This window comes from Notothenia rossii (genome assembly GCF_949606895.1).
Source record: "Notothenia rossii genome assembly, chromosome: 6".
In the NCBI taxonomy this organism is placed as follows: Eukaryota; Metazoa; Chordata; class Actinopteri; order Perciformes; family Nototheniidae; genus Notothenia; species Notothenia rossii.
Genome location: NC_136909.1, coordinates 61,198,646 through 61,224,273, shown reverse-complemented (window position 1 = coordinate 61,224,273; position 25,628 = coordinate 61,198,646). Strand labels below are relative to the sequence as shown.

The following is a 25,628-nucleotide window of genomic DNA, read 5'->3' as shown; positions in this document are numbered from 1 at the left end:
AGAAGAAAACATATTCCGGTGTCACGGGGATGTACTTCCTGTGTCGCCATGCACATGTGGTAAACAAGCATATGTATCCCTGGGACTGCAAACATGGACTACTCAACAAAGTGGAATAATTTGCCTAAAGCTCCGAGTCTAAAGAACCTGACAGAGAGGGGCTTCGGGGTCCTGAAGGAGACTCAGCATGCCGCGGTGCAGGACCTGACCAAAGCCCACATCGAGTCCTTCGACCAGGCTCTGACTGATGGACTGAGCCGCGTTGTGCAGGTTACTTTAACATGCTGTAAACTCAGCTATAAAGCACATAACAGCTCAGTGTTCTCAGCAGTATTCAGAGGCTTGACCTTCATAAAAGTAGCAGTACATTCTTGTCAAAATACTTAATTACAAGTAAAGGTCCTGCATGATATATTACTGAAGTAAAAGTACAAAAGTATTATCAACGGTACTTAAAGTATAAAAAGTAACCATTGTGAAGATAAATGGCTTTTATGTCTGTATATAACTATATTTATAAATGTGACATTTATGACAATATTGTTGCATAATGTAGCATTTAACTTGTAGACAGACAAAGTTCTGATTGACTTTTTGTAAAATACTTACATTTTTAGAGATGCATTTTTTTTTTAAACTAGGTGAAGCTATTACATAAATGTAGTGGAGTAAAATTACATTATTTCCATTTTAAATGTATTAAAGTAGAAGTATAAATTAGCAGAAAATGGAAATACTCAATTAAAGTAAAAAATTGTACTGTACAGTAGGCCAACTTGAGTAAATGTACTAGTGACTTTGGTGCTTTTGCTTTAAAATATTTTTGAAATGTAGTAATAGAGTATTATTAGTCCTCATACGTTACATTTTCTCAATCATACTTAAATACTTTTACTTATGTGCCATAGTACTTTTACTTGAGTATTTCTACAGTGTGGTATGAGTACTTTTACTTAAGTAAAACTTCTGAATATTTTTTCCACAGTATATAATAAAACATTTGTTGACAAAATGTGTTTAGCTAAGTTTCTAGCATCAATACTCAGTGAAAGCTAGCACCAAGTAGATTAGTTCTTTGCCCACAAACATTGGCCCTATTATAGTCTGTTTTAGTGACCGTGTTTGTTGCTTTGGAAACCCTTCAGTATTTTTCAAGGATTGTTTCTCATGTTTTTTGGAATGTGTCATATCTCTCTCAGGCCATCCCTCCCTTGGAGTTCACGTTCAGGAATGACAGGATCAGCCTGGCGTTTGTGGAGGCCACCCTCTACAGCCCGGTGGTCGCCAAGGGCAACATCTGCAGGGAGATGAAGGTGTTTCCTGCTGAGTGCAGGGGGAGGAGATGCACATACAAAGGGAAGCTAGTGGTGAGTCTGACACGTGTGTTAACACATGCTAACAATGATATTATCTAAACTCCATGTGAGGTTCAGATCAACGTGTCTCAGAAGATTTGAATGTCCTGGATAAATGGGAGACATTCTCCCATTTGGGGTGAGGTTGCATGGGCTGCTGTGTAGGTGGGGGGTACGTGTGCTATAGGAGACCTCCACGAGACCTCCTTGCTGGCTGGGTTGATGGTGATGGCTGTGGTGGAGCCTTTGTGCTGAGGTGTATCTTGACTTGGTGGCAGCCGCAGATGGAGGTGGAGGCAGCTGTAGTGATGCTGGTCTGCTGGTCTTTGGTGGTGATGGCTCTGGTGAAGGCCCTTGAGCCACAGTAGATCTTTATTAAATAATACATCTGATTTATACAGCATTTTAGTAGGATAGTAGCATTTTAAAGTGTCATCAATATAATAATCAGACCCTGCAGTAGAATAAATCAAGTTTCACTTTAGTTTTTCAAGTGACTCAACTCTAACTCACTAACTCACTCACTCAGCATCATCAAGGTTATTTTTTAGGAATATGAGTATGTCCACATTTCCAGGTAGATGCTGGGATGTTTGGGCGTTTACAATATCCCTTGCTGTGGAAAGAACTCTTGCTTGGTAATGATGTTGCTGGGACAGAGAGATATGCTTTGGCCATGGGTGACAGCAGTGGGTAAAACTGTGCATTGTCTCTCCATCACTTCAAAAACATTACAGTTTTGGCCAAGAAGGTGAGGCTTATTGACAGGGCGAGATATAAATATACTGTCGGTACTTGTCAATGTCTCTAGGTATGTACATGTAGCCCTGTAAATACGATGTCCTTTTGCAGTGTTTCCCCTACCATTGTCTTGGCGGGGCGCTGCGCCCTGCCATCGGAGCCCCGCGCCCTGCCTGAAATTCAAGGTGTTTTTTAATTTTTTAATTTAATTTTAATTTTTTTATTATTTAAAAAAAAATAAAAAAAATAATATATATATATATATATATAGCACCAAACTGCAACTGAAGTAATCTATCTACGGTCACGTTTCACATTGAACATGTGCTCTTTTATTAAATAAACTAAACGCCTATGTTATTTATCCAATGTGCATGTTTCAGTGTCCACTGCCTTGCGTATTCACATTCTCCCTCCGCTCTGTTTTCCGCCCCCCCCCACACACACACACGCGAATGCAAACACTCACAATCAGAGACAAGAGCGGAGGAAAGGAGGAGAACAACAGTCTGCTGTCTGCCCGTTTGTGTCCCCCCCAGTTTCAAATTCGTTTATTATTATTTTTTAACCGCAAGCCGTTATCGTCACGGGAGAAGGACACAAACAGCCTGCCCAGGTGGACGCGCGCGACAACGAACTTAGCGTGCGCATTCTAAAAATAGCTCACAGATGGTGAGCAGGTACCGCGGTTTTGAACTACAGTATTGAATTTGACAGAAAACAACAATGAAACGCCAGCAGAAGAATAGTCTAATGAGTTGGGTGAATACAAAGACAGGAGATGTGAGTTGGTTTATTCAGTAAATTAGCTCAGGATAATTGGATGTTCTGTCTACACCTGTTGATGTGAGGCTAATGCAGGATTTGCTAGTTTGATGCTACCGGCATTTAGCGGCAGTGACTCAACAAATTGCCACTTAAAATATATCGTCAGCAATGTATGACAAGCAGACTGCTTGTTTAATGTTAGACTCACACCAATAGCTCAATATGATCATAACACGATTGCTTTCATATCAGAGATCAGATGAGGTGGAGCTGCCTCCAGCAATAGAGGATGAGGCAGAGAGAAGCAGCAGCAGCACAGGGTTGCAGCAGGTATGTTATATACTGTAGTCAGGTGATTTAAATGTATCAATGAAAGGAAGAATTGTAGGCTACATGATAAGAAGGGAATACAGTTTGAATTAAAGTAATAAAGTACAGTGTAACACTGTACTTTATTACTTTTTAATGTACAAATACTTTGTTACTATACAATATCAATAACAATAATCCACAGCTCCTCTCTCTGCTCCAGAGGATAAAAAAAATTCGGGTGCCCTGACATTTTTTTTCGGGGTACCCGAGCAGCACCCTGCCAAGGCAGTAAACCTAGGGGAAACACTGTTTTGTGTTATCTGTTGTTTTATGTTCATGTTGTAACCCAGGGGTTCCCAAACTTTGCCATGCCAAGGACCCCCTTATAGCATTATCCTCTGGCGGGGACCCCCCTGTTGCCTTTTTTTTTTTTAAAGGATGAGTACATTATGATGGAAAATATGACAAATTAATCATACAGCTTAATACATTTTCTTAATATATATTTGTATAATAATTAATAATCAGTTATTCTTCTAAAAAATGTTTGTATTTATCTTTTGTCATTCATTACATTGATTGTGTCTTCTGTTATAAACATTCTTAACACAATATTAAACAGTAATATCAACAGTAAACATATTTTTAAAGCATTTTAAAAGTGATTTCTGTCTTTATAATATTATATAATTTTTAACAGTAATATGAACAATTAACATATATTTTTAGCATTTTTGAAAACTATTTATATATAATATTCAACAGTAATATTAACAATAAACATATTTATATTCATATATACAAACATCAATATTTGCTACATCCATGCTCTCATCCAGCTGCAGAGCGAAATATTCACTAGCTCTCACTTGCTCCAAAAGCTGAGCAGATACTCAGTTTCACTCTCAATAGCGGCAACTCGATTCTGATTGGCTTGAAGGGCGGTCGTGAGATTTAAAAACAATAAAATAAAATATTAATAAATAAAAAATATTAAAAGATTGGCATCAAAGGAGGACACATAGATTGATAGATATGCAGTCATTAATAACATAAAAAAAAAAAAAAAAAAACTAACTTTAAAAAAAGAAAATAATTCCCCATTCCCTCAAACTTTGCGTGACTGCCCTGGCGCCCCCCTGGCGGGCTCCCGGGGGGTCGGGGCCCCCACTTTGAAAAAACACTGTTGTAACCTACTTGCTGCCATGTTGAACAGGTCTCCCTTGAAAAAGAGATCGATGATCTCAATGGGACCATCTGGTTAAATAAAGGTTAAAAAAAAAAAATCAGTCTCATGACGGTATTGAGACATTTATTTACCGCGATATTCGATATATCGTTACATCCCTAATAATTACAACTATTTTCATTGAAATAAAGTTCAAGTAAAGTGTTGCTCAAGCACAAATAACAATGCCTAACAAAGTCCCATCTGTACATAACAGTATGATACAATAATCAATGGCAAAAACATGTCTATAGCCACTGTAAATGTCTCCGTTGTGGGACGAATAAATGATTATTTGAATCATCTACACATGTAATCTCACTTTTACACACCAAAATAACGTTTACACATAAAACACGTTAACACAGAGTTAATGGAGAGTTTTGTCCTAAGAAAAATTCATGACTATCAATAAAAAAAATACATCAATAAACCTATTGTTCATTTTTGCGGTATTCCCTACACATTGCCAGTACAATATTACTGTAATATTTACACTTACCCATGTCCAAATGGATCCTTGTTGTTGTCTTTGTATTCTTCATCTTCAGAAGAGTCGAAGACTTCAGGTTCTGAGGCTCTATCTTCACTGCTGCTAGCGAAAAACATCTCTAGCGAAGTCGGCAACTGTAACGTTTTTTTAGCCATTTTCTCTTTCTCTCTTTCTCTTCCTCACTGACTCCTTTATCATCGAAAATATATTTAATAATTACGTAAATGATGCGCACCTCGATGCACCAACGGGTTAACTACAATTTTGAGGGTGTTTGTTTAGGACAATAACACTCTGGACTGTTCTTTAATCCCGTTTGTGGTTTGCATAATCTCAGGCGGACGTCAGCTGGTCAATCAACGGAATCCCCAAAGGCATCATCAAACAGTCCATGGGTCAGGTGCCTATCATGGTGAAGTCCAAGCTGTGCAACCTGCACGGCTTGTCCCCCAAAAAGCTGGTGGAGCACCATGAAGAATCAGAGGTGAGTCCCAACTGTCTCATCGTTTGAGGGATAATAAGGAAAGCAGGCCCATTTTATTAATCAAGTCCCTCATTCACTTTAACAGGAAATGGGAGGCTATTTCATTGTAAATGGAAATGAGAAGGTTATCCGTATGCTGATCATGCCGAGGAGGAACTATCCCATCGCCATGTCTAGACCCAAGTGGAGGAGCAGGGGGCAGGGATACACTCAGTATGGTAAATATCACCTGAGAGATGATGCTCAGTAAAATGAGAAGGGTCATAATAGTGCAGGTTCAACATTACAGCCTCATATTGTTTAAAAATTCCCCCCCCCCCCCCCACAGGTATTTCAATGCGCTGCGTGAAGGAAGAGCATACGGCCGTCAACATGAACCTTCACTATCTGGAAAACGGGACGGTGATGCTGAACTTCATCTACCAGAAAGAGCTCTTCTTCCTCCCACTAGGCTTTGCTCTTAAGGTAATAAAAAAAGGTTAATAAAGGTTTAAGGCTGCACGAAGAATCTAAATGTTTACCAAATCGCAATAAGGACTAGTGCAATATTCACATTTTTGAGAAAATAATATTTGTTAACGGCTAAATATGTAAAAAAAAAATAGAATTAGATAGAGGTTTCCCTGACTACAAATTGTTCAACAAAACATTTTAGTTTGGTACAGATCCTCTTTAAGAATCACACCAAGATCATATTGATTTGCATTTTACATAGTCAACCTACGGTGGCCGACAAGTGCAAACGCACTACAACCAAAGACATTTCCAATTAGGGGAAACCCGTGCAGCTTCCAAAACGATGCAAATAAAAAAACACAAATGTGCCAAAACACATACAAATAAAGAACATCTTCACCAACTTGACAACACATGCGCAGCATTTATAAAAAGTGCTGCAAAAGCAGAAAGCTGCAAATACAAAAGCTGCAAGAACCTCACAAACCAACAGATGCTTGTTGGTATTCTGGGATAATTCTGTTGGCCAACTGTCAATGTAAACTTGCCTGAAATGTAAGTTTCTTTGGCTTATTTTAACAATGTGATCGCATGATTCCTTCAGATCTGCATATGTCAACAGCAGTTGTGCGCTTTTTGCAGCGCTTCAATTATGAAGCGCTTTTCCTAAATGGTCCAAGTTGGTGAAGGTGTTTCTTTATTTGCATTTTCTTTAATTGCATGTGCTTTCATATTTGCATCATTTCTGAATGTGCAGAGTGAATCTCCCTATTGAAATGTTTCGGGTCTTTGTAGCTCATTTCTAGGCCACCATATAAATCCCTCCTTTCCTGAATCATAATCATATTGTGATATTGGTCCAATTAATCAACATTTCGGTTTTCTTTAAGAAAATCGTTCAGCGCTTAACAAGATACATTTTTTAGGGAAAAGAGAAATGTTAAAGGTCACATGACATGGCCATTTCCACTGATCATAATTCCATTGTTGAGGTATACTTAAATAGATTTATACTGTGCAATTCTCCAGACTCACATTGGTTTCGCATACAGCATCTCTGTAAAGTATGTGTATTCAGCAGTATTGACTTTCTCCACTAAACGGCTCGCTGCAGCTCTCCCCCCCCCCTCCCTGTGAGCCCAGTGGGCTTTTTGTGAATCGCGCTGAGCTCCGTGGAGGTGTGATTTCCTTGTTTAGCGATACACAGCGAAACACAGCCAAACTCATCCTGAACACACACAAAGTCACAGCCGAATTAAAAACAATACGTGTGGCTTGATATTGAGTAAGAAAAAGGTTGATAAACGCTGTGAGAATGGGTCTGCAGAGAGAATTTCGCCACGATCCCAATTGTCTGTTATCAGCCTGCAGCCAGGGAGGAGAAATCAGCAGAGCTGCTTGCACAGAGTGTGTGTGTGAGGAAGTCCGTGGATTGGTCAATTTGGACCAATCAGCGGGGGCTTAACGTAACTGCTCCGCGGACGTAACGTAACGGCTCCACGGATTGGCCCAGTTGCGGCCAATCCGGCTACTGGCCATTCCTACGACACAGTACCCAGGAAGTAAACAATGGACAATGACGTATCTCCAACGAGGCGTTTTGGGGAGGTATTTTCTGTGTTAGAGTTTTACTCCCTACAGGGTGTACTTTGAGGGTTTTGACTCTGCACACCGTTTACATGCAGAAAAACCTTCATAACACACAAGGGGACGGGTAATAACCGGAAAAGCATGACATGGGACCTTTAAATATCTACATAACATTATCTATTAAAATATGAAGGTATAGACTGTGTGTTTTTCCTCCAGGCCCTGGTGGACTTCACTGACTTTCAGATATACCAGGAGCTGATCAAGAGCCGCGAGGACAATTCATTTTACAAAAGCTGTGCGTCGGAGATGCTGCGCATGGTCATGGAGGAGGGGTGCACCACCCGCAGCAAGGTGCTGAACTACCTGGGGGAGCGCTTCAGGGTGAAGATGAACCTGCCGGAGTGGTACACAAACGAGCAGTGTGCCAACTACCTGCTGGAGTAAGTATGTTTTTATATCATCAACAGCATCATATCAAAAGCAAATGATCTGTACATAAAAACCTACATTAATCTGCTTTGTGTGACATGAAAGCTGACCGCATGGTTGTGTTAATTCTCTCCATGCCGTCAAAAATGCATGATCTATTAGCTTTTTATGTACGTTATTTATTAAAACCTAAAAATGGTAAATTATATGTTATAAAGAATTAGGGCCGGGACTTTAACGCGTTAATTAAGATTAATTAATTACACAAACATTAACGCGTTAAAAAAATTAACGCATTTTAATCGCACTTATTTTTGCCCTGTGGAACGTTTCTCACTGGATGAGCTTCAGGCGTACCGATTATACTGGAGCACCAACTAACGTTCATGACTTCAGACAACAACAAACCACAGTGAACAATAGTCAAACATGAATGAAGAAGCTGATGAGACCGCTTTGGTTGGCCCCGTGGATGGGACATTTTGTTTTAAAAAACGGACGGATGGAAGCCTCGATAGGAGCACGGTTGTATGCAAATTATGCAAAAAGGAATTCGCATATCACCGCAGCACATCAAGCCTCAAGTATCACCTCAATGCAAAACATACAGCAGCTAGCGTGGAAGCTAGCGTGGACGTTAGCCTGACTCAGAGTACAAGGACCCACACCATACTGGCCCTCAGAAATCGGGAGCATTTCAAAATGCAAAATTGGGGGGGGGGGGTGCTAGTGGATCGCCGGAGCTGTTAGATTAACATTAACATGCTTATTGTACTTGTACTGCCTTGCGGCCTGTAGCACCGTCCTTGATGGACCATATGTGTGGACTGGACCTGCATTTTACAGGAAAGGAGTGAGCAGAGAGTAGAGCAGTTGTCGATTCTTGTTCTGTTTTCTGTGAATATCTGCCTCACCCTCTCAGACTTTGAGTTGCGCGCGCTACTAAAGAGACGTGTTACCATGGAAACCAAACAATCGTGTAGCTGTATTAAAGTCCGAGTGGAAACAGTCGTGTGTAAATCTGATTTTGTCAGAAATCGGGAGAAATGCGGGAGAAATATGACCCTGGGAGGAAACCGGGAGAGGGCAATGAAATCGGGAGCCTCCCGCGAAAATCGGGAGGGTTGACAAGTATGACCCACACCCAACCAGATGACTGGTTTCAGGGCCAGGATAACTAAGTCCACGTCTGAAAAAATAACCAGCTCACTGGATTGCACTCCACTGTAGACCACTTGGAGTGGTAGAAGATAAGGGGCTGCAAAAGCTACTACAGATTGCATCGTCTGACACAACATATGAGCTGCCATGCAGAAAGACAGTGACAAAAAGAATCCAGCAGCTTTATGACAATGAAAAGAAAGATAAAGAGAGTTTAATGGAGAAAGCCGAATGTGTTGCCCTGACTGGGGATCATTGGACCTCGGTAAGCAATTCAAATTACCTCTGTGTGACAGCACACTTTATTGACATCTTCTCACTGTTCTCAGGTCAAATATTTATATGTGATTAAAAATGCGATTAATTTCGATTAATTAATTACAAAACCTCTAATTAATTAGATAACATTTTTTAATCGAGTCCCGGCCCTATAAAGAATATAATGTAGGCAGCTTTAAAAACTGAAAAACAACAGATTATGATGCAAAATGTACAACCCCAAAAGTCTGTGTAATTCTTTTTGCGTACATTTTTAGTAAAATGAAGAACCTTTTCTTCTGTTGTGACCAGCGAGTGCATCTGTATCCACCTGAAGTCGGGCATGGAGAAGTTCTACCTGCTGTGTCTGATGACCAGGAAGCTCTTCACGTTCGCCAAGCAGGAGTGCATGGAGGAGAACCCCGACAGCATCATGTGTCAGGAGGTGCTCACCCCTGGGCAGCTCTACCTCATGTTCATGAAGGTATGCTCACTGAGGAATGCAGAAGCAAAATATATGTTTTTACATCTTGCATATAGGACAGGGGTGCCCAACCTTTTTTGAACCAAGAGCTACTTTTAAAGTTGCCAGTCTGCCGAGATCTTCCAGTCCAAATAGAGAGGGGGGGTGGGGTGCTAGCGAAAATGATGCCATTTAAAAACATAAACTGCCGCCAGCGAATCGCGCCGGCCCTTGACGACCGGCCGTTCTGTGATTCTCCAGATCCTACAGACGGCCAGTCCGCGGAGGGTGGAAAATACATACCGGAAGTAAACAAAGACGTGCAACGGGACGGTCTTTCCACGGGAAACAAAACTTAAAATATTAAATGAAACAATCTCATCCCTTAAAATTCACAACTTATAATTATGTATTTACATGTTTAACTCTGTTACATATGCACGCAACGAACAGAAGAGCGTATAGGGCAGAATTAGAAGGGAATTCCGTCTCTTAGTGTTTGTGCACTGTTTTGAAATGCCGCTCCTAAATTACCCTTCTTCGATAAAGCCACGCTCGCATTGCAGATGAGACAGATGGACTTTGAATTGGAATAAACAAAAAAATAATAATTCTCCCACTCAAAGTGAAAATTATATATTTTGAGCTTTTTTGCTTCTGCCATAATTGCGGTCTTGTGTGTGTGCGGACTGTCACTCCTGTTGTAACGGACACCGTCAGCTAACTAGTGCCCACTGCCCCCCAGCCACGCCCCGATACATGGTGTCACACCAATCGCAAAGCTTTGATGCGTTCAAGTGCATTATTCTGGCACAGGAAGATTATGTTATAGGACATTAACGATAAAACAGAATATTGTTGTTCTATTTTTAGACACATCTTGCGATCGACTGGTTGGGCACCATTGATATAGGACAAGACTTGGGTTGTCATCCTTATAAGAGTTTTCCACATTTTGTAAATGATGTGTTTTTGGAATAGGGTTATAGAAATTGCAGTAATCATATACAGTGGGGCAAAAAAGTATTTAGTCAGACACCAATTGTGCAAGTTCTCCCACTTAAAAAGATGAGAGAGGCCTGTAATTTTCATCCTAGGTATACCTCAACTATGAGAGACAAAATGAGAAAAAAAAATCCAGAAAATCACTGTCTGATTTTTAAAGAATTTATTTGCAAATTATGGTGGAAAATAAGTATTTGTTCACCTAAAAACAAACAAGATGTCTGGCTCTCACAGACCTGTAACTTCTTCTTTAAGAGCCTCCTCTGTCCTCCACTTGTTAACTGTATTAGGCCCCGGCCACACGAGGACGCATACGGCTAAACGCATAGGATTAACGCAATCGCAATCACAAAAAAGCTTCCGTCCACACACAATGTTCACTGGATAGCGTCTGTCCACACGAGACAGCTCCTTTTAGCTCCAACCGCTGGAGAAGCTGCAGTACATATGCAGGAGCCTGTATGTGGCACTGTAACTTCCTCCACAAAAGCAGCGAAGAAGCATGATTGTCATGGTTGCCCTTCTGTTTATTCCCCGCGGTGGGGGCCGAGGGAACCGGGCAGAGTTTTTCGCCAGTCAACGTGTGTTAAAGTTGAAATCTTCCGGACAAAATTATAAAAGTGCCGGTCAAAGGTCTTTGCTATTTATTGAGCTTTAAAACAAATGAATAACGAATCTATATAATAATATAATACATGGAGCCTCTCTTTTTCCTACCTCTCTTCGGACAGATCCAGCAATGACTGACCCGGCCGACAGTAAAAATAAACATATTTATAACTAGTTTAGGTAGTTTGAGAGGTAATTAAAATAGCTAAGGGCGATGATCTGACTTGAAGTGTGTGTTTTGCTCCGTTCACTGCTGCATCACAGCGGGAGGAGCTGCAGGTGAGCTGCAGGTGAGCAGAGCTGCGTGTCTCCGTCCTGTCAGATTAGACTTCACTCGCATTTATGTCCATATAGAGAGAAAGATAAATAATCTGAATTCAGTGTGCAGTTTACTTTGAAGCGGGGGCGAGCAGCAGAGGTGGGGAGAGGCGGGGATATTGCGTCATCATAATCAGAAAATTTGGACCCGTTATCGTTTCCGCAGTTGTTTACTGTCATATTCGGTCGTCCTCGTGTGGCCGAACGGTCTATATGACACTAAACAGTAATGCAAACGACCGTTTTCGTCCTCGTGTGGCCGGGGCCTTAATGGCACCTGTTTGAACTCGTTATCAGTATAAAAGACACCTGTCCACAACCTCAAACAGTCACACTCCAAACTCCACTATGGCCAAGACCAAAGAGCTGTCAAAGGACACCAGAAACAAATTGTAGACCTGCACCAGGCTGGGAAGAATGAATCTGCAATAGGTAAGCAGCTTGGTGTGAAGAAATCAACTGTGGGAGCAATTATTAGAAAATGGAAGACATACAAGACCACTGATAATCTCCCTCGATCTGGGGCTCCACGCAAGATCTCACCCCGTGGGGTCAAAATGATCACAAGAACGGTGAGCAAAAATCCCAGAACCACACGGGGGACCTAGTCAATGACCTGCAGAGAGCTGGGAACAAAGTAACAAAGGCTACCATCAGTAACACACTACGCCACCAGGTACTCAAATCCTGCAGTGCCGGACGTGTACCCCTGCTTAAGCCAGTACATGTCCAGGCCCGTCTGAAGTTTGCTAGAGAGCATTTAGATGATCCAGAAGAGGATTGGTCAGATGAAACCAAAATATAACTTTTTGGAAAAAACTCAACTAGACGTGTTTGGAGGAGAAAGAATGCTGAGTTGCATCCAAAGAACACCGTACCTACTGTGAAACATGGGGGTGGAAACATCATGCTTTGGGGCTGTTTTTCTGCAAAGGGACCAGGACGACTGATCCGTGTAAAGGAAAGAATGAATGGGGCCATGTATCTTGAGATTTGGATTGACAACCTCCTTCCATCAGCAAGGGCATTGAAGATGAAACGTGGCTGGGTCTTTCAGCATGACAATGATCCCAAACACACCGCCCGGGCAACGAAGGAGTGGCTTCGTAAGAAGCATTTCAAGATCCTGGAGTGGCCTAGCCAGTCTCCAGATCTCAACCCCATAGAAAGTCTTTGGAGGGAGTTGAAAGTCTGTGTTGCCCAGCGACAGCTCCAAAACATCACTGCTCTAGAGGAGATCTGCATGGAGGAATGGGCCAAAATACCAGCAACAGTGTGTGAAAACCTAGTGAAGACTTACAGAAAACGTTTGACCTCTGTCATTGCCAACAAAGGGTATATAACAAAGTATTGAGATGAACTTTTGTTATTGACCAAATAATTATTTTCCACCTTAATTTGCAAATAAATTCTTTAAGAATCAGACAATGTGATTTTCTGAATTTTTTTTTTTCATTTTGTCTCTCATAGTTGAGGTATACTTAGGATGAAAATTGCAGGCCTCATCTTTTTAAGTGGGAGAACTTGCAAAATTGGTGGCTGACTAAATACTTTTTTGCCCCACTTCACATACGATCGTTTCTGTTGAGATTTGAATGAAGATTAATGTTAGAATTCTAAAGACTTCTATTCATTTTTTGGAAATGTGCACTGTTACTTTAAAGTCCATGTAATGTCCAAAATAAATGTTATTCTGTGTTAATAAATCGCTTCATCACTTTCCACTGTTTCATTTGACATATCAACATCAATGATTCTTTCCATAAATACCCCCCAAATAACATGAAATGTGTGCCACTTTCCCGTGTTATTCCGCTCCGGTAGCGAAAAGCTTGCCAGCCATTAACCCAGCTGTGTGACGTCACACGTGGCAAACACCAGCCTCGTCTGGATTGTTTGTTTTGTATCCTTCCGCTATTTTCGCTCAACATATGTGTAACCGGACCTCGCTAAAAAAAATGTATCTAACAATTCATGATGGGGAAGCGATGTGTAGTTGTGAGCTGTGAATGTTTCCTGATTGCTATAAACATTGATCATGGGTGCTGGAAGATTGTGCACAAAACTCGGGTCAGAATTAAGTTACTACAGGTGTTATGCCAGCTTGAGCTAAATGTCACCAGAGTACAGTGAACTTGCCTAGTGACTGAAATATATAAAAGTTGAAGTGAAATAAGTAAGGCCAAAAATGAATTACGTCTGAATATCTTTATTATTTTTACCACTTTTAATTATTTGTGGGCTCGCACATATTCCAAAATAGACTAATGTACACTGCAATAAAGATCAAATGATACAAGTGAAAAATTAACAAAAGAACCCTTTTTTATTTATCAAACAGTAAATTAATACAATCTTACAAATTTGTGATTTGGAAAATGTTGTTATATTTACATGTTTCTTTGGGAAAATAATATTGTAAATGATGTACTTTGTAAATTATTTACATCATGCGAAACCATTTTAACCAGTTCAGCTGCATGACTTATGTCAAATTACAGATTTGGCCATTGAAATCCCTGATAGCGGCCTCCCGGTTCAGGGTAAGTCTTCCGTATCTCGGTTACAGCACATGCAGGCAGCGGGACTCTGATTTTTGGGCCGAGTACACCCCAGCACCAACGTATAAACTGTCGATAAGCTGTATATCGATACTTCCTAATGAAAAAAAGTATACAGATTATAAATATATTTGGGGAAAAATAAAATGTTATGTAGTACTATTATGTAGCAATGGTTACAAATTGGCTTATAACATGATATTTGTATTTTACTTGTACAAAATAAATATGAGGTTATACATGACTGCTTGACAGAATCATAGACCTCTTATATATTTCCTCACATGTGTAGTTGTTTCTTTTCCCAAGCATACATTGAACTTGCATACACAGAAAAAATTAAAGCCAAGCTGTTTTTGACTGCTTGAAAGAGTTTAATGGTATCTTTAAAAGTGTACCATATCTGTAGCGACTAAAAGTATTATATGAAAGCAAAGCTGCAATAGGCAGTTGGGTCAATCAATATTTACTTACTGGTGTAGTGGGCCATCAACTGCTCTGTGTTGTTGTTTGTATTGAAGATACGCTATTTTCAGTGTCCAAACACTGAGACAGCCTTCTCTAAAGCCTGGGTGGCTAATAATGCACCTTGCTTTCTCGTCGGTGTCTTCTATCTGGCAGAGTCCTGCACGGGTCTGATTTTCAAGACCCGCTCCCGCCCCGCACCCGTGACGTGCAGTACCGAACCCGCCCCGCTACCCGCACATATTGCCAATTAGTTCCGCAACCCGACCCGACCCGCCGGCACATGATCCGCAACCCGACCCGAACCCGCATATATATAAGCAGTGACAACGTGCAATTATTAACACACGCAGTTGCATATTTGGCTCAAAAAGCCTGGGATGTTGTTTATTTTCTCCATCTAGGATGACACCAAAAGCCTCCCAGACGTTGGATTTCGCTCTTGAGGAAGAGTTATTGAAAATGCTGTACTCTCCGCTAGAGAGCTTCACCTCAGCCATTCAGAATGTGGTGCGCTCAGCAGCAGATAGATGCACTGCAGAGGTAATGATTATGCTCGGTACCGCGGAGGAGAGGTCTGAGGATTTAAACATTAAACTAAATTATTATTGTTTAAATATATTTATTATGCAACACCCGCAACCGGACCCGCATCATCTTTGTTTTACCCAGAAGCGAACCCGGAAAAAAGCGTTTGAAAAAATACCACCCGCAAATCACCTTTTTTGCGGGTCACCCGTCGGGTACCCGCGGATACCTGACCCGATGCAGGACTCTGCTATCTGGTCAGTAGGTTGCAAACTGTCTATTTGTTCCATCACCTGCCAGATCTCTCTGCAGCATACACATTCATCTGCAGTGGGCATGCTTTCACAGCATTGACATGTACAGCTGAATATTGTACATAACATTAAAAAACAAAACAATATCTGCCGGACGTGTGAGGAACAGATGACAAATTAAGATCGACATTTAGTGCAGGTCAAATTAAATAAAACAGAATTTACCATTCAGTATTGCCGACTCGAGTCTCGCCGGCTGCGGAATCCGCTTCTCTTTCACAAGTTTCTGCCTCGTTGTTCGATTGCCGGGCAGGAGGCTCGTTCTTATAAGGCAAAATGCCTTGAAGTGAAAGGCTAGCTGGTTCACTCTCTACTTCTGTAACTGAATCCAGATAACCCACCGAATCTGAGCTTGAATGATCGCTGTCGCTGTCTGAAGTTATCGCGTTGCTTGCCATTTGGACTGATTTGATCAAATGGCAATGTTTGCCACGTGTGACGTCACCGCTCGTTCGGGAGTGATCGGGGGCGTACTCGGCAAACTTCGGAACCAACATCGGTTTTTAGCGTATATGTCATTTAATTATGACGAAACTTTCAACATTTTTATTTATTTTTATTCTGGTGATATCTAAACTACATGTTAAAAAACACCTGTGTTAGATGCATTACATGGCCTTTAAGAGAGCTCTTCCTGGCTGTTTTCTAAAAGATGTACATTTTGAATTTAAGTATATTGAAAGTACATTAATAAGAGGATAAGACATGTTGTATTGAGATTTGAATTGAAGTTTAATTTTACATGTCTAAAACAGATTCATTTTTGGAATTGTGTACTGTCACTTTAAGAGAGTTTATGAGTTATTCAGTTCTGCTGTTGGACTGCCTGTTTTTCTAATTGTGTCTGGCCCTTTTAACCTGTTGATTTTACCTGCCGGTGACACTTGGAATAAAAGTTATTTGTGTTTTCCCAATTCTACAACGGATATCAAATTTGAAATGAGATGGACACATGAAGGCTCTGACAAACAGCTAGAACGTATTTCTACAGTTACATCTCTGGTTATGGATTGAACCCCTGCATTGTTCCCAACAGGAGAGGATGTCTGCCTGGTTGCAGTCTGTGAAGCTCTCCTTTGAGAAGAGAGGCAGCAGACTGAGCGCAGTGTGGACCGCTGAAAACGTGATCAAGATATTCAACATGGGCACAGACCTGACCAAACCCTTTGAGTATCTGCTGGCCACCGGGAACCTGAGCTCCAAGACAGGTATAGTGATATGAGTTCTGTTTGAGTGGGGGCTGTACAAAACGTCTTTACATTGAACGTTTCTATTGAGGGTTTCTAAAGCTTTTAATACCTGTCACCATACAGCATTTTTAAATTGCCACTGAGACAGTCGTCCTTTTTTTCGTTAAGTTGAAAAAAGAGAAAACGGTTTCCTTTGATTTCACTTATATAAATGTAATTAATGGTATTGTTGCTGTTAGTCGGCCCTTTTTAATAGACCCGTGCAGGAATCATGGATGTATAAAGAGAACTGGATATCCTGTTCATTCTGATAAAGCTGCTCAGTGGCGCATGAAGCCCGAAATGGTTTGACTGTAGGTACAAAAAGTATCTGACACAAAACACTTAAAGGTGGGGTAGGTAAGTTTGAGAAACCGCCTCGAGATACACTTTTTGTTATATTCCATGGAATGCTCTTAACATCCCGATAGCAATGAATATAAAAAATGTCATCTGTGGAAGCCGTAGCACTGTAAAAAGCACGACCAATCATTTTTGCCGGCCCGGCTAACTGGATGGCCTACCTACCTGTCAGCCTTCCATCTGTGTACAAACTTATCTCGTGCCCTCATTGGTCATGTGCACTTTTGTGTGTCTTGGAGGAGGGGCTCTGTAAGGAAGTGACAGATTTTTTTTCCCCGGCTGTGTATTTGCAAATTCTAGCGCACTCGAGCTGGTTTCTCCAAAATTACCTACCCCACCTTTAAGTAAATATCCCGCTAGTGAATTTCGGAGGCTTTTTATAGCTTACTAATGGTGGTTGCTAACTAGTAGCCAAATAAGACTTATTTTCATCACGCTGACATTAGCCGCCCTTATCTTAGCTTACTGTGGGAATGCGCGGTCATGCGACCATGATGTAGTTTGATCAAAGTTAGCTTTTTAGTTCTAAAAATTGCATTGACGCTTGAGAAATCCCAGTTAGTTAATATGTAGAGATTAGCCCAAAGCAGTGGATTTAAACATGTTGATTACAAGAAAAATAAAGTGTACTTTTCGACGTATGTTCCAGAAACTGGAATCTAAGTAGTGGTATAAAGTCTATGGTTCCCATATTAAACCAAAATCCCTTCCCCCTGTCACAGGTCTGGGCATGATGCAGAACACAGGCCTGTGCGTTGTAGCTGACAAACTGAACTTCATCCGCTACCTGTCCCACTTCCGCTGCGTGCACAGAGGAGCAGCCTTCGCCAAGATGAGAACCACTTCAGTCCGAAAGCTGCTCCCAGAGTCCTGGGGCTTCCTGTGTCCCGTGCACACTCCGGACGGGGAGCCCTGCGGACTCATGAACCACATGACGGCCATCTGTGAGATCGTGGCGCCAACCTTACCCACCACATCCCTCCCTGCCCTGCTCTGCTCCCTCGGTGAGGAAAACACATCTGCTAAATCTGAATTCCTTTATTCACACAGAGGCGGGACATTTACTTTGTTACAGCAAAGGGGAGGCTGCAGATAAAAGACGAAATAAAAGAGTAGACTAACAAATAGAATAAAGAGACAAAGGCACGTTTATAACATTTAAATCAATTAAGTTCACATCCATGACAGAAAAGAGAAGTAACAGTATTATTATTACTTTATTTATATAGCACTGTATACACAAAAGGTAACACAAAGTGCTTCACATACCAACCAATACTACCCCGCCCCCCCCCGTCCCCCCAGCCTTGCCAGCCAATAAATATCAAGTTACACGTAACCTTTGATTTATAAAAACACCTAAAACCAATGGATGTCAATAAACACAGGACTGAATATAACAAGAATAAAATATACATTTTTTAGTTAGCATTCACACACATTCATACACTGTTGGCCAAGCCCTCGGAAGCAATTTGAGGTTTAAGCATCTTGCCTAATGACAGATCAAAACATGGGGCGAGGGGATTGAACCCCCGACTCTGGAACCGAAAGGTCAGCAGAAATCAGGGTCAAAGTTGAAACAATCCTAATTTTCGGCCTTGATGTAACAACATTCATAATTACCGTAATTTTCGGACTATAAGCCGCGCCTTTTTCCCTATTTTTCGACGCTGCGGCTTATATAACGGTGCGGCTAATCTATGGATTTTTACAGCTAACGGCCAACACCTTTAACTCTATGGGCTCTATGGCCGGTCCGCAGACCCCCACCTTTAAGCGGCGGGTTCCAGCAGGAAAAGCTGGAGGCCGGAAAAGAGTGAGACAGGTAGCACGCAAAAGTAAAAGTGGAACCGAGAGTGGTATGCCGCTGCTGCGGCTTATATTCAGGTGCGGCTTATAGTCCGAAAATTACGGTAATTAAATATAACACCCTTTTCACCCCGGTTACACGTTTCATTTGCCCTGTACGATGGGTGTTGTAAGTGATGAAAATGGGGGATTTTGGCTTATCTGGCACCCGCAGCTCACAGCCAAAGTGCGAGTGAGCGTGGGAGAGAGGGAGGGTGCACCCGTACCGGCGCTGTTGTTATTAGAATCTGGTGCTAGCTGCGCTAACGGATATAAGAAGAAGATGTTTCTACAATAATTTGAAGGGAGAGTCCTCTCCAGTCAGACTGAGAGGCTGATAACTACAGCTCAGAGAGGTAAAGGACTCTTGAGTGTTTAGATAGTTAACTTTAGTCTAAGTTCAAACGGTTTGGTCACAATTTATGTAAGCGCATATTTCCAAGGCACTCCTTTATAAATATTGGGATAAACAGGTTTGAAATAATTTCAATGTATACTATAGGACAGAAATATCCTTTAAAACTGGAGAGATTTAAAAAAATGCATAAATAAATGTTAAGGTCAAATAAGATATGAATGAACAACACAAATAAAATAAGTTACACTCATTTGTTATTGGCTATGGTAGGTTATTGGTTATGTTCACATACTTATTTGATTACATCCACTTGTCTAAGATGACAACAGAGACTTTCGACCCAAAACCAGCTGTTGACTTGTCGATGCAACCAGCTAATCGCAGACTCAACCAGAGAGACGGTAGTAGGCCTACATCATCAGCTACCATGTCTGACAGAGAGGAAGACAGTGAGGAGAACAGTCAGGAGGGGGTAGTGATGACAGCTTGTAGGATTACTGGTCGTGCTAATGTTGTCTTGTGTTCAACTCTGCATGTGTGTTCTGTGTTCACCTCTGCATGTGTGTTCAGTGTCGTGTGTCAAATAAAGTCAAGACCCCCTCAAAAGTTACGGTTTATTTCATTTTAAGGATGAGCACCAAGCAACATCTCCAGGTGCTCCTTTGAGAACCAGGGCAAAAAAGTTATGTGCACCCCTGGTTATTGTAGTTGTAAGTGCACTGCCTTGCGGCCTTTACAGGAAAGGAGTGAGCAGAAGGTAGAATTGTCGATTCTTGTTCGGTTTTGTGTGACTATCTTCCTCACCCTCTCAGACTTTCAGTTGCGTTCTACTAAAGAGAAACGCTACCATGGAAACCAAACAATGGTGTAGCTGTATTAAAGTCAGAGTGGAAACAGTCGTGAGTAAATCAGATTTTGTCAGAAATGCGGGAGAAATATGACCTCGGGAGGAAACCGGGAGAGGGCAATGAAATCGGGAGTCTCCCGCGAAAATCGGAAGGGTTGGCAAGTATGACTTTGAGCCCAGTGCTAGGCGAGAATTTATTTGAGAATTGGCACTGGTCACATGAATCCAGTTTGATGAGATTGAATGCAGGGTGTCCGCGGGGTCTTAAAAAGTATTAAAAGTTGATAAATAGATTTAGCGAAAATGAAGGCTATTAAAACGTATTAAACGGCATTTTCCAAGGTATTACATTTTGTAGCTTGTTTCCAATAAGTATATAAATTGTCCAAAGAGGTTGTATTCTACTTTGTGCCTGAATGTAATCATTGCGTAGGTGTGTAGTGTGATTCTGTGTAGTTTATTTATGGCATCCCGTTGGATTTGACGTCATCTGAACAGGACGTCGCGCGCTCACTGCTTGATAGCGCGCGAAGGTCCGTTTACGGCGGTTGTTAAACAACATCGTTATGGGGAGATGCAAGTTTGCGTCCAAATGGTTGGAAGATAAGGAGGAAGGACAATCAATACTGTATATAGTAAATGTGAGGTAAAGTGAGTCGCCAATGTAACCGGTGAAAACTCAGAGTGGCGATGAGGTTTTAAAATGTATGGAAAGGGTCTTAAAAAAGGTCTTAAAAGGTATTACATTTGACTTCAGGATTCCTGTGAATGAAATTCTGTACTTTTACTTTGTTTGACACATTTGAATGTGTATTTCATATTTGTTGTCTCAGGTGTGACTCCGGTGGATGGGACCCCGGGCAAGGCGTACGCAGACTGCTACCCTGTGCTGCTGGATGGAGCTGTGGTAGGCTGGGTGGAGGCAGAGCTCGCCCCGGTGGTGGTGGACTCTCTGCGCATGTTCAAGGTACGTCAACTGTACAAGTTAAACAGTGTCAGTGCCAATCACATCCGCCAGGGCGTAAATATTTATTATATATAATACAATAATATTATTCCGCTGTCACAAAGACTGATACAGGAAATGTTCCAACCAAAATCAACAACCCTGGCCTCTACAGCGCTTGACCTCTGGCTACATTTTTATAGATTAATTATTTACTTTTTAACCAGATTTCACTGTTTTCCCCATCAATACCCTTGAACAAATTGTACCCAAAATCAACTTGCCAACTAATATGATCTATATATATATTTTTAAATATATATAATACATTTCTATATGTACTCTTTAGATATTTACCCTTTTACTGTTCATTTCTATATATATTTACTGTATATCTTTTTTATTTGACTTCTAACTCATAATCAACGTCTTGTAAACATGCTGCTCCAACAAAACTGCTTCCCAATCTGAGGTCAATCTGAATCTATTTAAAACAAATTACTCCAGGTGCTGAAAGAGAAGAAGATCCCTCCCTGGACTGAGATCGTTCTTGTTCCTAAAACAGGAAAGGCCAGCATGTACCCGGGCGTGTTCCTCTTCACCACCCCCTGCCGGATGGTACGACCCGTACGCAACTTAGCTCTGGGCAAGCAGGAGCTGATCGGCACCTTTGAACAAGTATGTGTTTTTTTTGTCATTACAAGCTGATCCATATTAGTGTGTATATATACATATATAATGTATACATGCATTCATATTTCCAGCAGCTGTGTCCATTTGTTTTTGAAAAATTCCATATTGTGTTGTCTCTGAAACTGTAATGTGTTCCTCTTTTCTCTATGTTGTCCCAGCTTTACATCAATGTGGGCATCATGGAGGATGAGATAGAGCCGGGGGTGACCACGCACCAGGAGCTCTTCCCTCACAGCATGCTCAGCGTGGTGGCCAGCTTCATCCCATACTCCGACCACAACCAGAGCCCCAGGAACATGTACCAGTGTCAGATGGGTACGTCAGCGTTGGGAGGGCTATTTAAAAATGGAATCTGTTACAATTACTAATTACCAATAACCGAACATCTGGATATCAAAAAAGATAGGCGGTTTATGTTTTGATTTGTTTTTTAGATTGTTTTTTTAAGAACTTTGCGTATCTTGCATGTATCTTTCTCCCCATAACAATTTAGCCAGATTAACTTCATATCAAATGGATAAAGGACCAGATTGATAGGAGGTTTTGATAATGGAACCGTCATCCATGAAATGTTCTCAATTCTCATCTGTTAATTTCTTCTTTCAGGTAAGCAGACGATGGGTTTCCCCCTGCACTCCTTCCTGGACCGCTCCGACAACAAGCTGTACCGGCTGCAGACCCCCCAGAGCCCCATGGTGCGGCCCTACATGTACGACCACTACAACCTGGACAACTACCCGAGTGGGACCAACGCCATCGTGGCCGTCATCTCCTACACAGGCTACGACATGGAGGACGCCATGGTGAGTACAACACAAACGTTACTTTACCGTAGTAGAAAAATAGTAAATCCTGACCCAGTTTGATCGTATCAGATCGTGAACAAGTCATCCTGGGAGAGAGGCTTCGCCCACGGGAGCATCTACAAGACGGAGCTGGTGGACCTGGCAGAGAAAGTGCGGGGAGAAGACAGCGTGGTGTTCGGGGTCAAGCCCGGGGACCCTAAAGTCAACGACAAACTGGACGCTGATGGACTGCCATTCATTGGATCCACTCTACAATATGGAGACCCGTTCTACGGCTACATCAACCTGAACACCGGCCAGTCCTTCGTCAACTTCTACAAGTAGGTTTCAATGTTTGATTATCTGGCAAAAGCGATTTAGGTTCTTCCATTTTTATAGTTCTACAAGTTTTATTATGTGCACATCTAGAGTCTAAACATACACATGTGCCGTCATCCCTCAGAGTGAAATCTGGTTTAAAAAAACAAACGGGCCAGGGTTGTGATCGAACTGTCAATTTTGCTTAGGAAGGTTCCTATCGGATTCTTTAGATCAGCGGTTTTTAAAGTGTGAGGCTCAGAGAGCTTCAGGGGAGGCGCAGCGGGAGAAAAATATTACGAGAAACAGTGAAATCTAGTTAACTTCAGCTAACTTTATGCGAGCGGCAACATGGATCGATTTTTTGTGAAGTTACCTAAAGTGAGAGAGGAAACAGCGTCTGGTAGAAAAACGGAGGAAGTATGACCACGATTATTTGAAGCTAGGATTTTCTGGAGAATCACAGAACGGCCGGTCGTCAGCGGGCCGTTGACTGCCGGCTCGGTTCGCTGATGTCCGGCACCGCCCTTTATTTTAATTTTTATAATACTTATTTTGATCAAAAGCAAGTACCGGTCAAGGCTGCAGCCAGAGGATGATCTGCTTTTATTCCTGTCTACATTGCAACCCCGCATCATGCGCCTGTGTGCATCGAAGACGCAGACTCACTGTCCCACTAAAGTAGGGGTGAGTGTAATAAAGATGCAAAGTTGACTTTCAGTGTGTTGCTGGGAGCATATAAGGATTTATCCACGATGTTAAAAATGTTTAAAATAAAAATTTTAAAACATAAAGATGAAAAGGTTTTAAGGAGGTGACGCTACTCAGCCAATCGAATGGGTGCAGTCATTGAGTCAGCGCGATAGATTAAAACACACTCACAGAAGAGACAAGAAGAGAGAAACAGTCGGAGTAACTTCAAATGGCGTGCTCAAAAAAGAGAAAGGTAGACATCGAAAACAGAGCATTTATTGACATGTTCTCTTACTGGACCTCTTTGAAATGTAATTGAATACCCCTGCATTATAGCAACAATAATAATAATAATAGCAATAATAATTGGGAGGGGGGGCGCGGCTGTTCTTATGTTCTCTGAGGGGATGATCACCTTCCCACACTTTGAAAACTCCTGCTTTAGATGATAAGAAAGGAGCTTCACTACTTCCTTTATTATCCTAGTGTAAGTGCGTTTGGATTTTCTAAGCAGCCTCTTTTTCTAAATCCTGATGGATTCTCCTATCATCTTTCCTTAACCCCGTTAAGTTATGAACCTCACGTCATTTTTGCGATTTAGAGTCCCCTAGTGGCAGGAAATGACATATCATACATTTTGAATTCTTCACAGTTCCATTTTGCCGCTTAACTTTAATAAACTGTGAATGTGTTTTTCTCTTAGGAGCCAGGAGGCGTGCGTGGTGGACAGCATAAAGGTCTGCAGCAACGACACAGGCACGGGCCGCCTCAAACGCATCTGCATCACCATGCGGGTGCCACGAAACCCGACCATCGGCGACAAGTTCGCCAGCCGCCACGGTCAGAAGGGCATCCTGAGCCGCCTGTGGCCCGCCGAGGACATGCCCTTCACAGAGAGCGGCATGGCCCCCGACATCCTGTTCAACCCGCACGGCTTCCCCTCCCGCATGACCATCGGGATGCTCATCGAGAGCATGGCGGGCAAGTCGGGCGCCCTGCACGGCCTGAGCCACGACGCCACGCCCTTCACCTTCTCCGAGGAGAGCTCCGCACTGGAGTACTTCGGGGAGATGCTCCGAGCGGGCGGGTACAACTACTACGGCACCGAGCGGCTCTACAGCGGTGTGAGCGGGCTGGAGCTGGAGGCGGACATCTTCATCGGGGTGGTCTACTACCAGCGGCTGCGTCACATGGTCTCAGACAAGTTCCAGGTGAGGACGACGGGAGCGCGAGACAAGGTGACCAACCAGCCGGTGGGGGGGAGGAACATTCAGGGAGGCATCCGGTTCGGGGAGATGGAGCGAGACGCCCTGCTGGCCCATGGCTCGTCCTTCCTGCTGCACGACCGCCTCTTCAACTGCTCCGACCGCTCGGTGGCGCAGGTGTGTGTCGACTGCGGCAGCCTACTCTCCCCCCTCCTAGAGAAACCTCCCCCCTACTGGTCGTCCATGCGTAACCGCAAGACTGTCTGCACCCTGTGCGGGAAAAATGACTCCATCGACTCGGTGTCGGTTCCATACGTCTTCCGCTACTTTGTCGCAGAGCTAGCAGCAATGAACATCAAAGTCAAGTTGGATATTAAGTGAATTTTGCCGGACAACCAGAAATATGTCTAAATGCATCAAATCAAAGGAAATTATCTTATGTGTTGTATTAACATTTCTCTTGCTGCAATAAATCATATCCAAAAAACAAACTGTGCATCAGAACAGTCAGGTTTAACTAGTTTTAGAAAATGAAAAAGTAGCTGCATTTATGATGGATATGTTGACTTTGATTATGGTGTGTAAAAAAAAAAAACGTATTTTTTATATTCACACTGAGTGTTAAATAAAGATGCTTGACCAAGAATTTAGATTCTTTACTCGGGGGGAAAGCACCAACTGCACTCCATTACAAACAGTCCTGATTGTTATTATCAGGGGCCATATTCAAAAACATTTAACAACAGTCAAATTGTAGCTTGGAGAACCAGAGTGAATCATTTCTTAGAGTACAGTCAAA

The 25,628-nt window shown here is 42.1% G+C and overlaps 1 protein-coding gene across 2 annotated transcripts; it reads left to right on the top strand.

Annotated features, from left to right (window-relative positions):
• On the top strand, positions 1-25,475 carry polr1b (RNA polymerase I subunit B). 2 transcript variants are annotated; one of them, XM_079689615.1, is made up of 16 exons: positions 1-270; positions 1,200-1,367; positions 3,117-3,194; positions 5,235-5,381; positions 5,467-5,599; positions 5,710-5,846; positions 7,647-7,870; positions 9,591-9,762; positions 16,578-16,749; positions 17,856-18,137; positions 21,023-21,156; positions 21,643-21,813; positions 21,987-22,143; positions 22,435-22,631; positions 22,704-22,954; positions 24,328-25,475. In XM_079689615.1, the coding sequence occupies exons 1-16, from the start codon at positions 94-96 to the stop codon at positions 25,208-25,210; spliced, it is 3,483 nt and encodes a 1,160-aa protein (XP_079545741.1). In that variant the 5' UTR covers positions 1-93; the 3' UTR covers positions 25,211-25,475. The 2 variants fall into 2 exon arrangements, with proteins under 2 accessions (XP_079545741.1, XP_079545742.1); XM_079689616.1 differs by lacking the exon at positions 3,117-3,194.
• Positions 25,476-25,628: the final 153 nt, after the last annotated feature.

What these genes read in the sequence shown, in the direction of transcription:
- polr1b (XM_079689615.1), top strand. Translation starts at nt 94, where the DNA reads ATGGACTACTCAACAAAGTGGAATAATTTGCCTAAAGCTCCGAGTCTA. An exon ending in TGTGCCAACTACCTGCTGGA is followed by an intron (nt 7,871 to 9,590) that starts GTAAGTATGTTT and finishes TGTTGTGACCAG; the next exon opens with CGAGTGCATCTGTATCCACC. An exon ending in GAACCTGAGCTCCAAGACAG is followed by an intron (nt 16,750 to 17,855) that starts GTATAGTGATAT and finishes CCCCTGTCACAG; the next exon opens with GTCTGGGCATGATGCAGAAC.